Raw genomic sequence first — 12,668 nt, 5'->3', positions numbered from 1 at the left:
AGTGGTCACCATTGTCTTGTCCCTGAATTTAATGGAATTGTTTAAAATTCCTCTACATTTAATTTAATGTGGCTATTGGCTTGCTGTATATTGCTTTTATTATATTTAAGTGTTTTAAGTGATTTTGTCAAAGGCTTTTTCAGCATCTAGTGAGATTATCATATAATTTTCTTATCTTTCAGCTTGTTTATATGGTGGATTACATTGATAGATTTTCATATATTGAACCATCCCTGCATTCCTGAGACAAAGCCTACTTGATCATTGTGGATGATACTTTTGATGTGGTTTTAGATTTGGTTTGTGTATTTTATTGAGTATTTTTGAATTAGTGTTGATAAGAGAAATTGTTCTGAGGTTCTCTTATTTTGTCGAGTCTTTGCATGACTGAGGTATCTGGGTAACTGCGGCCTCATAGAATGAGTTTGGCAATATTCCTTCTGTTTCTATTTTGTGGAATAGTTTGAAGAGTATTGGTATCAGCTCTTATTTGAATTGCAGATAGATTTCTGCACTAAAACCATCTGCCTTTGATCCTTTTCTTGGTTGGGAGAATTTTAATGACTGCTTCTATTTCCTTAGGGGTTATGGGACTGTGTAAATAGTTTACCTGATCTTGATTTAACTTTGGTAAGTGGTATCTGTCTAGAAAACTATCCATCTCATTTAGATTTTCCAATTTTGGGGAGTGCAGGCGTATGAAGTAATGATTCTTTGAATTTCTTCATTGTCCGTTGTTATGTCTCCTTTTTCATTTCTCATTTCATTTATTTGGATACTGTCTCTCTATCTTTCAGTTAGTTTGGCTAAGGGTTTGTGTATCTTGTTGATTTTTATCAAAGAACCAGCTCTTCGTTTCATTGATTTTTATATCATTTTCTTTGTTTCTAATTGATTAACTGTGAGTTTGATTATTTCCTGCAATCTACTTCCCTTGGATGTGTTGGATTTTTTTTTCTTTTTTTTGGCTTAGAGCATTCAGATGTACCTTTAAACTGCTAGTATGAGAACTTTCTAATTTCTTTATGAAGGCACTTGGTGTTATAAACTTACCTCTTAGCACTGCTTTAATTATGTCTCATAAATTTGGGGACGTTGTGCTTTTATCATCATTGAAATATAGAAAATCTTTAATTTCTTTCTGTATTTCTTTCCTTACCCAGTGATCATTGAGCAGAGAGTTGTTTATATTCCATGAGTTTATAGGCTTTCTGTTGTTTCTGTTGTTAAGTCAAGCTTTAATCTATGGTGGTCTGATAAGATACAAAGAGTTATTTTAATTTTCTACTATCTCTGGAAGCTTTCTATGTGACTGAAAATATGATCAATTTTGGAAAAGTATCTGTGAGCTGCTGAAAAGATATATTCATTTGAGTTTGGCTAAAATGTTCTGTAGATATCTGTTAGGTCCATTTGAGTCACAATTTCAGTTAGTTTCATTATTTCTCTGTTGAATTTTTGTCTGGATGACTTGTCAGTTGATGAGAGTGGATGTTGAAGTCTCCCATTATTAATGTGTGGGATTCTATGTGTGATTTAAACTTTAGCAATGTTTCCTTTACAAATATGCACGCCCTTGCATTTGGGTATAGATGTTCAGAATTGAGACATCATCTTGCTGTATTTTTCCTTTGATGAATATGAAGTGTCCTTCCCCATCTCTTTTGATTAATTTTGGTTGAAAATATACTTTATTAGCTATGAGAATGGCTACTCAAGCTTGCTTCTTGGGTCCATTTGCTTGGAAAAACTTTTTTCCAACTCCTTACTCTGAAGTAACATCTATCTTTGTTGCTGAGGTGTGTTTCTTGTATGCAGCAGAATAATGGATCCTGTTTTTTAATCCATTTCATTAGCCTGTGTTTTTTTATTGGGGAATTGTATCCATTGTTGTTGATCAATAATTGCTCATTCCTATTATTTTGATAGTGTGTGTACACACACACACACTTTCCTTGTTTTGTCTTTGGCCATATGGAATTACTTATTTCCTCTGTTTTCTGGACATGGACCCATGTCTCCATGGGTCTTGCCTCAGCATGTGTGTCTGAAGAAGCAAAAAGAATTTCTCTGTATGGTGTCCTGACAAATGGAGCTCAACTATGCAATATAAGGCAGGCCAATACATGCATGTGTTAGAGGAGAATCCTTCATCACGTGTCCTTTCACATGATGTGAACATCCTTTCTCCTGTGTCTGCTTCAGTAAAATGTTCCTTCATGAGCCTTTCACCTGTGTTCACTTTGATGGCACGTTCCTTCACATGCTTGCTCCGGCAAAACATCATCCAACACAACTTTCCAAAGAACCCTTAAGTTTCCACTTCAGTCGAAGGTTGATTTGGGATGTCCAGTCATAATGACTTTTGTCAGTCAATGGGCTGACAGTCTGGCTATTTCCTATCCCTATGTAGTATGGGGATCAAGGGTCTAAGCACAGGCAGCAGTCCTGTCTGACTACTGACTGCAAATAAATGTTTAAGTAGTGGAAGAGCATTCCCAAGAGTGGAAAAGAGGGATGAGGATCCCTTAAACTTCCTCAAGAGTGGGAGGCGGGTCTCTGGATCCAAGCGTGTCAGGTGAAGTAGTTTCCTTAGAGGAGATGGTTGGTTAGTGCTTGGGTATGGGTAAGATAACTTCATAAGGAACCAAAGGTCTGGGGACCAAGAAGAGGGGGCAGTTTATTCTGGATAGTAAATCTATTTCGAGGGTCCCTTCCTGTGGCATAGAGCCTGAGTACCCACATTTTCTGTTTCCCATAGCCAGATTTATTTTTTTATGTTCTTGGAAGTGGAGTATAGTAAGTTGAAGAACGAACCAAATAACCTCTAGGAGGACCAAGATTTTGTTTTTAAATGTCCTTTCCCCCTAGCATGGAGAAGCCCTCCTACTCTATACATATTGTGAATATGCATGGTTAGGAAAGGTATAGCCACTGTCTGTCTATGGGGTAGCAGACTTCCTTTTCCCCACATGAAAGACTGGGTCAGATCAATTAGCTCTGCTCTCTGGGCTGAGGTACCTGGAACCTGAGGTACCTGAGGCGTGGGCTCTCATCATCTCAGTTACAGTAACCATTGAAGGCCCCACATACTTGGTATCATCTTTAATGAAGCCGCTACCACCCATGTAGAGCGCTGCATCAAGACAGGGGGCTGTCATCTTGAGATAGTCATGGATGAGCACCCTGTAGGTCCTCATCAGACAGGAGGGTAGCAGGATTGATGCAAGTGGGGTTTTCAAATAGGACACAAGGCTCCAAGCACAGGGCTTGGTATTGGACACACAGGCAGTAGACAGCCAGCATTCTGAGTTCCTCAGAGGAAGGAACCAGTTGGAGTGCTGTAAGGATAAGATACTGACCGAGTTAACTTGTTTCTCATTTTTCTTAGACTAATAGTTCCCACCAGAGTGCTTAGCCAGGTGGCTCATCTGCTTGCTACAGAGTCTAGTTGTTTGGACAGGTATGTCATAAACCCCAAATTTTGGGATAAAAGCCTCTTTGTATTTTGTTTCACAAACAGATGAAAAGGTTTTGAGATGTCTGGAAGGGCTAGAAATGGACCTCGAGTCAGCTGTTCTAAAGCTTCAAATCCCTTTTGCTAAGCTCAGTACAGATTAGGCACTCAGTTTCCTATTGGTTTATAAAAGTGTTACTATTTCTACAAACTCTGGTATTCTGAGTCAGAAATACATACAGGAACCTGAAAACCCTCAAACCTGTCTCTTTGGTGTATGGTGTTGGGATCTGAAGGGTGGTAGCAACCCCACTATAGGACAGGCTCCTTTTGCCTCCCCTTACCAGATAGCCCCTGATGTACAATGTAGGTCTTTCTAAGCTAACATTGTATAGCTCAGGTTTTATAAGTATTGCAGTAATGCAGGAGTTCCTCAGTGGCCATTTATAATCTGTTTGTTTTAGAGGCTAGGTGTGTGTGTGTGTGTGTGTGTGTGTGTGTGTGTGTGTGTATGATTTCTATACTCTCACACACACAACTAAATACACACACATAATCCCAGGCAACCTCTGATGGAAAGGGAAGAGGTCAGCACTTAAGTGTCTCATCAAAGAGTGTTGGAAACCTTTTAAATCTTTGGGGGAACTTGGTCCAGGGTTGCCCCATCACCTACCTTTGGGTCAGTACATTCAAAAACAAAAATAAGTTTACTTACCTCTGCCTATTGGAGGCTGAAGAATGCATCTTTCAATTCCAAGACAGTGTACACCTGTTTCTCTGGAGGAATCAGACTCTTGAGACTGTGCTTGAGACCATAGTGTGGGCAGTTATCACTTTCATGACTATTATTTTTCTCAGATTTTGGACAAGTCGGAGGTCCCAGGTTTCCTCACAGACAGGAGAGGTATGTTTCAAGTCTGCCTCAGTAATATAAGCTAAAATTTCCCTTTTGGTTTCCAGTGTCACTGGGCATTGTATAATCTGATGAGGGGTAGCTGTTCTGGGTAGATGAGCTTGGTGTTGGACGAATTTTTAGGGGCTGATTTCTGTCCTCAACTCTGGGAATCTCTGTTGTTAATCTGTAAGACGTATCTTTTTATTGGAGGCATGACTTTCAGTTAAGAGATATTCTTCTGACAGGGCAAGACACCACATTTTGCTGTGTATCTATAGTCTAACTGTAACTTGTCATGAGAGAAGGGGAGGGTGGCTTTCAGCTTATTGGAAAGTCCTTGTCTCGCAGGACAAACTAGACCTTCTAATGGAGCTCTGGCACCCATCGCTTCACTCAAGTGACCAACCTTAATTTCTCCAATTATGTGACAGCTGGACATACGGCAACAAGACATCCAATCTACAGTATGTTCTTACCCAAAGCGTTTCATCTGAACCTAATTCCCTTGGATAGAGAATACAGTGACTAAGTGCTGGGAGTGGAGCTGACTGAGCACATTCCAGCTAACGTGCATAGTGCCTTGAGTTACAGTAACACCGAACATTTAGTAAAGGACAGAGCAAAGCCAAATTTCTATCTACACTGGCCTTGCCTCAGGATATATACACTAGAAAAACAGGACAGTTTGGAGGCCAAGGGCAAATTTCTAAAAGTCATAAAATTCTGGGTCATTTCCTTAAGGACAATTATGGTACAGATGATATTCTGTCTTGGCTGATGTAGTAAGGGATAAAATGTCATATATACATTTAAAAAATAATAATAAAGGATCTCTACAAAGCAAAAGCCGAACTTGAAGTCACTATCTAGCTCGGCTCACCCCCAACTCTTGCCTCACCTTTACTACTACTAAAACTTAGGGGTGCACTACCACACCCAGTTCTAAATACACACGCACACACACGTACACTCGCACATGCGCACGCACACACAGAGAGAGAGAGACAGAGAGAGACAGAGAGAGAGACAGAGAGAGACAAGTTTTTCATATGGATGAAAATTTTCACACATGTATTTTTATAGGTGACTTAAATTTGGATATTTCTGTTAATGTGTTAGAGGGAGCCCATGAGGGAAGACCACTTAAACACAGTGTATAACCAACTGCAGGTCTTTATTCCAGCCAGCTCTGAGTACACTGAAGTATTTGGGACTCAAGTATAACCCCAAGCACTTACAATAAAACCCACATTCTGTTATTCTGCTCAGCAGCCGCAGGGGGAGCTTTTACCTGAACAGGCAGTTTATCGGAAGCCAAGGTAGGCGGACAGTCGGAGGGGAGGTTTAAACACACAGGCCATTTAAGTGACGCCAGGACAAATCATCACAGCCAATTTGATCTCCAGTTCCTAGAATAGAGTTGTGCAATTTTCCACAAGATTCTCCATCAAGAAAATCAAATTCGGGCTGGAGAGATGGCTCAGCGGTTAAGAGCACTGACTGCTCTTCCAGAGGTCCTGAGTTCAAAATCCCAGCAACCACATGGTGGCTCACAACCATCCGTAATGAGATTGGATGCCCTCTTCTGGTGTGTCTGAAGACAGCTACAGTGTACTCATCAATAAAATAAATAAATATTAAAAAAAAAAAAAAAAAAAAAGAAAATCAAATTCTAGTCAAACCTGAAGTGGTCTCAGCAAGAATAAAGGTGGCGGACCCTGTGGCCGTTCTTCTCCTATCACAGATGTGTGATATCACAGATGTACAGTTCATCTCCATGTGTGAGCAGAGGGCATAAATAATAGGGTGCTACCTTTTGGAATTTTAATAAATTTCACACTTAGAACAGGTTTTTAAAAGTCTCCGCATAAATACACATAAAGAATGGACTCACAATTCAAACCCTTCCATGTTCCTGTCCATCCATTAGATGTATCTGGAATGAAGTTATTTGAACTTTAATAGTGGGAGGAAGCATGAGGCGTTCCTAAACTCTCTAAAGTACAATTAGCCTTTCACTCTCAGTTATACTAATGCCGATAAAGGCAAGAAAAACTTAAAAATCTATTTTATAGAACATCGGCATTGAACGAATACCTCAGGGATTTTGTCATCAATTGTAATCCTCTTACCACAACTGTGGCTGGTCCTTTGCTGCCCATCAACAAATTATGTAAAAACAAAGTAAACATTCAGTCTACTATCACAAGAGCCATGTGATGTCAATGGTGACAACGAAGACATCTCGGATAAACGTAGTTGCAATAACTGCTCTCCCTAAGCTGACTGTCCTGGGTGACTACTAATGAATTAAGTTTGTACAGCTAACAAGACGAGAGCAGATGATCGATACCCTGTATCTCTGACATTAAAGACATTCTCAACAGAGTATCTTCTCTGAACAGCCGACTTCCCACATTCTCATTCCAAAGGGTTTCTTGGCACCAAGAGTATATGAATACTGTGATGTTGACCAGATCCTACGGCAGCTTAAAGCTTTCACATTCTTTCAAGTAACAGAATTTTTATGCAATGGCTTGTCCACCTTTTTTACACGCATTGGACTCCTGGCAATTATGGATTTTCTGATGTTGTATAAGCTTACCATTTACAAGACAGGCTTCCCCCGAGCCTTCTCAATCACTGGGTTTAGCCCTATATGGACTCTCTGATGAACTTTAACAGCTTAGTCTATAAATGCTCCCATATTCCTGGCATTCATAGTGTTTGACACCAGCATGGATTCTATTATAATGAAGAAGGCCTGAGCTGCAATTGAAGGTCTTTCAACATTCTTTCCAGTGATAGGGTGTCCTACCAGTATGAACTTGCTACTGTGCATGAAGGCTGAACTAAATCTGAACATTTTGCCACCTTACTTAAGTCATAGAGTTTCTTAACAGTAGGATTCTCTGATAGACAGCTAGCTTAGGATTACTGAAGGCCTTTCCACATTCCTTATATCTTAAGACTTGTTATTAATATTAAATTCAGAATGTCAAACTAAGTTTTCTATTTTTCTTAGCTGTTATGATTCTTCGACAGTGTGAATTCCTTGATAGACTTTAAGGTTTCTACCACATGTACTTTCCACACTTTACATTCATAAGGATTCTTGCCAGTATGAATTCTAAACTGTCCAAGAAATTGGTAATGAGAGTGAAAAGATTCCTCATTCCTCATACTGAAAGGGCTTCTCGTCACTATGGATTATATGACGAATTCGAAGGACCGTTCCATGAACAATGTGCTTTTCACAGTCCTTACACAGAAAGGATCTCTCACCAGAATGAATTTTGTGGTGCTGCTTAAGCAGTGAATAAAAGTTTTGCCACACTCATTAATTACATGATTTCATACCAGCATGAATGACCCTATGCTGAATGAGGTCGGACTCGAGCTTGAAGGACTTCCCACATACTTTGCATTTAAAGGGTTGTGGGAAAACTCTGCTAACTAAGGTTGAAGCCCACCATGACTGGATAGCCTCTGGGCTTGGCATACTTTGAGACTCCTTTTCTTAGTAGGGTTTCTCCTCTGACTTTTGGGGAATTCTACACCTCCATGCACACCTCTATCTGAGAAATGTCAGGTAGCCTCAATTAGATTACAGGATCAATTTCTTTTCTCCTGATAAAACCTGTTCAACTAAAATCTGAGATTCCTGAAAAGCTTCCCAGGCTAATGAGGCATTTCAGGTACCCTAAGTCCTCAGCCAACAACCTTTGCTCATCCTGGATATCACTACCCTCAGTCCCCCAAAACTGTATAAGCCTGGAATCACCCTAAGTAAAATCGATCTGCTTCCTAACAGTTGGTCCTGGTGTGGTCACTCACCATGTGTACTTTCGACTCCCTGGTTCCCATTGCCTTCATGGACTGTTTTGGCCTACGACGGGCAGAGGGAGACCCATGAGGGTCTTTTAACTGTAGCAACAAATCTATGGTTATTAAGCAGGCTGGAAAGATGAAAGGCTTTGCCATGTTCTTTATATTCAAAAGATCTCTCTTCATTGTGAGATTTCTGATGACAAATAGGAAGCATATTAAGTCTAAAGAAATTCACACATTCTTTATACTCGAAGGGTTTCTTTCCAGTGTGAATACTCTGATGCTCAGTAAAATTGGACTAATAACACCTGCAATAATATCCCACGTTCCTGCAGTCCTAGGGACTTACATCGGTGTGAGTAAGCCGATGTTCACTGAGCTGGTACTTATGCCTGAAGACTGACCCACAGACCTTACACTTGAAAGGTTTCTCTTCCATGTGAGTTTTCTGGTGCTCAGAAAGGTATACCTGAAACCGAAAAGCCTTCCCACATACACTACATTCAAAGGGTTTCTCACCAGTATGAAAATGCTGGTGCTGTACAAGGTGTGAGCCGGTATGGAATTTCTTGCCACATTCCCTACATTCAAATGACCTCTCGCCAGTGTGAATGGTCTGGTGCTGAAGGAGCTGTGCCAGAAGAATGTAGGCCTTTCCACAGTCCTCACACTGAAAGGGTCTCACGTGAGGATGCGTACGTCGGTGTAAACTGAGCTGGTACCTACTTCTGAAGGCTGACCCACACAGCTTACACTTGAAAGGTTTCTCTTCAATGTGAGTTTTCTGGTGCTCAGAAAGGCATGCCCGAAGCCGAAAAGCCTTCCCACAGACACGACACTCAAAGGGTTTCTCACCTGTATGGACACGCTGGTGCTGAACAAGGTGTGGGCTGGTATAGAATCTCTTGCCACACTCCTTACACTCAAATGGCTTCTCTCCAGTATGAATCCTCTGGTGCCGAGTGAGCTGTGGCAGAACAGTGAAGGCCTTCCCACAGTCCTTGCACTGAAAGGGTTTCTCACCAGAATGAATTTTCTGATGTTGTATGAGGTTTGAACGACGATTAAAGGCTTTCCCACACTCACTACATTCAAATGGTTTCACATCAGCATGGATAAGCCTATGTTGAGCAAGGTGGGAGACACACTTGAAAGATTTCCCACATTCCCTGCATTCAAATGGTTTTGTACTTGTATGGATGGTTTTATGAAGCTTCAGCCGGTCGGGAAAAGGAAAAGCCTTCCCACACTCATTACATTTGAAAGGTTTATCACCACTGTGAAACTTTTGGTGTCTTGTAAGCTGTTGGAGGAGTCTGAAGGCCTTCCCACACTCTGTACATGCAAATGACTTCTCTCCAGTGTGAATCATCTGGTGCCCATTGAGGTGAGCCAGAAAAATGAAGGTCTTCCCACAGTCCTTGCACTGGAAGGGTCTCTCACCAGAATGAATTTTCTGATGTTGCATATAGTATGAGCGACGTTTAAAGGCTTTCCCACACTCATTACATTTGTGTGGCTTCACATCAGCATGAATAATCCTATGAGCAACAAGGTTGGAGACACGGTTGAAGGACTTCCCACACTCCTCACATTCAAATGTTTTTTCACCTGTATGAATGGTTTTACGATTCGTAAGCAGGTCAGGAAGATGAAAAGCCTTTCCAGATTCATTATACTTGAAAGGTCTCTCAGCACTGTGAGACTTCTGATGTCTTGTAAGCTGTTGGGGGAGTCTGAAGGCCTTCCCACACTCCTTACATTCATAGGGCTTCTCTCCAGTATGACTACTCTGATGCTGAGTAAGAGTTGACCTACAACCAAAGTATTTCCCACACTCTTTACATTCATATGCCTTTTCTATGTTGTGACCAAGAGTCTGGCTGGTATAAGCAGGCATTTCTTCCTTGTTAGTAACCTTTTGATCAGCATCTCCTTGACAATCCTGTAGTTCCTTGAATGTGCTACAGTTAGGGCCATTACTAAACCTGGAGCCCTTAAAGTCAAAAGTTTTACTTGATTGCTTTATGCCCTGTTTTGATAAATTTCTATTATAACTATGATTTTCTGGAGACATATTTTCAGCATCATAATCTGCCTCCAAATCTGAAAGAAAAGGAGAAAGCAAGAATACTTTATTTCCCTGTAACACATATACAGACATAAAATATTTTCCTGTAACATAAAATCCATTAAAATAACGGCCAAACTCTGACGTATTTCTCTGAGAAGCTGAGTGGGAACCAGGAGAGCAGCAATGAGCAAGGTTTGTGAGAGACAACACTCTTTACAGGAGAGGAGGCTGGAAACAGAAAGGCATGTCTGCTTAACAAGAGTATAACTAACTGTTGAAATAATCGTATGTGCTTATTTGAATACTATTTGAAATACACACTGTTAGCAATCAGACATGTGCACCAGGCTGCCATCAGAAACCTGGCTGCAGCAGCTTATAGCATCACCCAGAGCCATCTGGTACTCAGGGTGTGCCAGGTACAGTACATAAAGGGCACAACCAGCTCAGTCTCTCTCTCTCTCTCTCTCTCTGTCTCTCTCTCTCGGTAAAAACATGGATAATATCTTCCAGTCCCAAGCAAATGGACCTATGAAGCAAGCTGGTGTAGCCTTTTTAATATGTGACAAAACAGACTTCAAGTCAAAACTAACAGGAAGAGATAGGGAAGGACATTATATGTTCATCAAAGGTCAAATCTACCAACATCCAGGCATCACACATAGGACACCCAATCTAGTAAAGTAAGAATACATTACAGCGTAACTCACAACTGCCTCTCGTACACTGACAGTGGGAGACTGCAATACCCCACTGTTAGCAATAAATAGATCATCCAGAAAAAAACAAAACAGAGAAACACTGGAGCTAGCTGACATTATAAACCAAATCGACCTAACAGATATTTATAGAACATTTCAGCCAAACAAAAAAACCCTCTACCATCTCCTCTGCACTTTATCAAACTTTCTCCCAATGGACCATATGCATGTACACCATCAAGTCTCAAGAGATATCAGAGAATCCAAGCGAACCCTTGAATGCTATCTAACCACCACAGATTAAAGGTGGATATCAACCTCCACTGTCCGGCCTATGATGTTCCCTGCCTTTTCAAGGATGTCTGCTGCCCAGGAACATCCAGCCTAGACCTCTCCCTGCCAATTGGATGCATGTCGGATCCACCTGGGGCATAGACACCAGATGTTAGCAGCTGGCTGTTCTCTGACATCCACTGTCAGGTTCATGGCTCTGCCTGCCTCCCCAAGGAGTCCTGCTGGCATCAGGAACACCCAGCTAACACCAGGGGACCACCAGACGGCTAAAGGACAGCGTAAGAACACAACCAACAAGAGCAAGGGCGATAAGGCACAACCAGAGCCTAGCAACACTACAGCAAGCCCCGGTTATCCTAACACAGCCAAAGCACAAGGGGACGACCTTAAATCCAATGCTATAAAGATGGCGGAGGCCTGTAAAGAGGAAATGAATAAATCTCTTTAAGAAATAGCAGAATACAACCAAACAGGTGAAGGAACTGAATAAAATAGCTCAAGACCTGAAAATGGAAATAGAAGCAATAAAGAAAAAACAAAACTGAGAGAATCCGGGACAGGGAAATCCAAAAAGCATGATTTAGCTCTAATCTTAAATTGATCCAGAATTTTGAATGATACAAAAATAAGGCTATATCCTGTTACAGTGGTACAGAATTTTGTATATTAATACAGATTTAAGGTTTTCATTGGTATAAATCTTTGTATATTTGTCATGGTTACGGTTTCTATTGCTGTGAACGGACACCATGACCAAGGCAACTCTTATAAGGACATTTAATTGGGGCTGGCTTACAGGTTCAGAGGTTCGGTCCATTATCATCAAGGCAGGAGCATGGCAGCATCCAGGCAGGCATGGTGCAGGAGGAGCCCAGAGTTCTATATTTTGTTCCAAAGGCAAACAGGAGAAGACTAAGAGGGCTAGGCTGAGGGTCTTAAAGTCCATGTGAACAATGTCACACTTCCTCCAACAAGGCCACACATTCTCCAGCAAGGCACACCTCCTAACAGTGCCACTCCCTGGGCCAAGCATATTTAAACCATCACAATATTGATCCAAAATTTAAGACTAATTTTGTTACAGCATAATATATGTATGTTTCAACTCTAACATAGGCATTGTGCCTTTGCAACTCATTTGAAATTACAAGGTTTATAATTTTATAATTTTTTTTTTCGAGACAGGGTTTCTCTGTGTAGCCCTGGCTGTCCTGGAACTCACTCTGTAGACCAGGCTGGCCTCGAACTCAGAAATCTACCTGCCTCTGCCTCCCAAGTGCTGCGATTAAAGGCGAGCGCCACCACCGCCCGGCTAATTTTATAATGCTATGATGGCAATACAAGTTATGTTGGGAGCCGACTCTTAGCTGAAAGTGGCTATCATCTTTACAGCCATCTTGAGCCGTATACCCTGAC

General features: G+C 41.2%; 1 protein-coding gene across 4 annotated transcripts in view; it reads right to left on the bottom strand.

Annotated features, from left to right (window-relative positions):
- Positions 1–6,045: 6,045 nt before the first annotated feature.
- Positions 6,046–12,668, bottom strand: part of LOC114633013 (zinc finger protein 780B-like) — a 16,940-nt gene continuing 10,317 nt past the window's right edge. For 3 of the 4 annotated variants that reach the window (XM_028781624.1, XM_028781625.1, XM_028781626.1), the window contains exon 4: positions 6,046–10,289. In XM_028781624.1, coding sequence (XP_028637457.1) covers positions 8,521–10,289 — 1,769 coding nt within the window. In that variant the 3' untranslated portion in view covers positions 6,046–8,520. The remainder of the gene's footprint in view (positions 10,290–12,668) is intronic. The other variant, XM_028781627.1, reaches the window with a different exon arrangement.

The sequence above is a fragment of the Grammomys surdaster genome, unplaced genomic scaffold, assembly GCF_004785775.1.
Source record: "Grammomys surdaster isolate TR1022 unplaced genomic scaffold, NIH_TR_1.0 485, whole genome shotgun sequence".
NCBI classification, from domain to species: domain Eukaryota; kingdom Metazoa; phylum Chordata; class Mammalia; order Rodentia; family Muridae; genus Grammomys; species Grammomys surdaster.
This window is presented reverse-complemented; position numbering and strand designations above follow the sequence as displayed.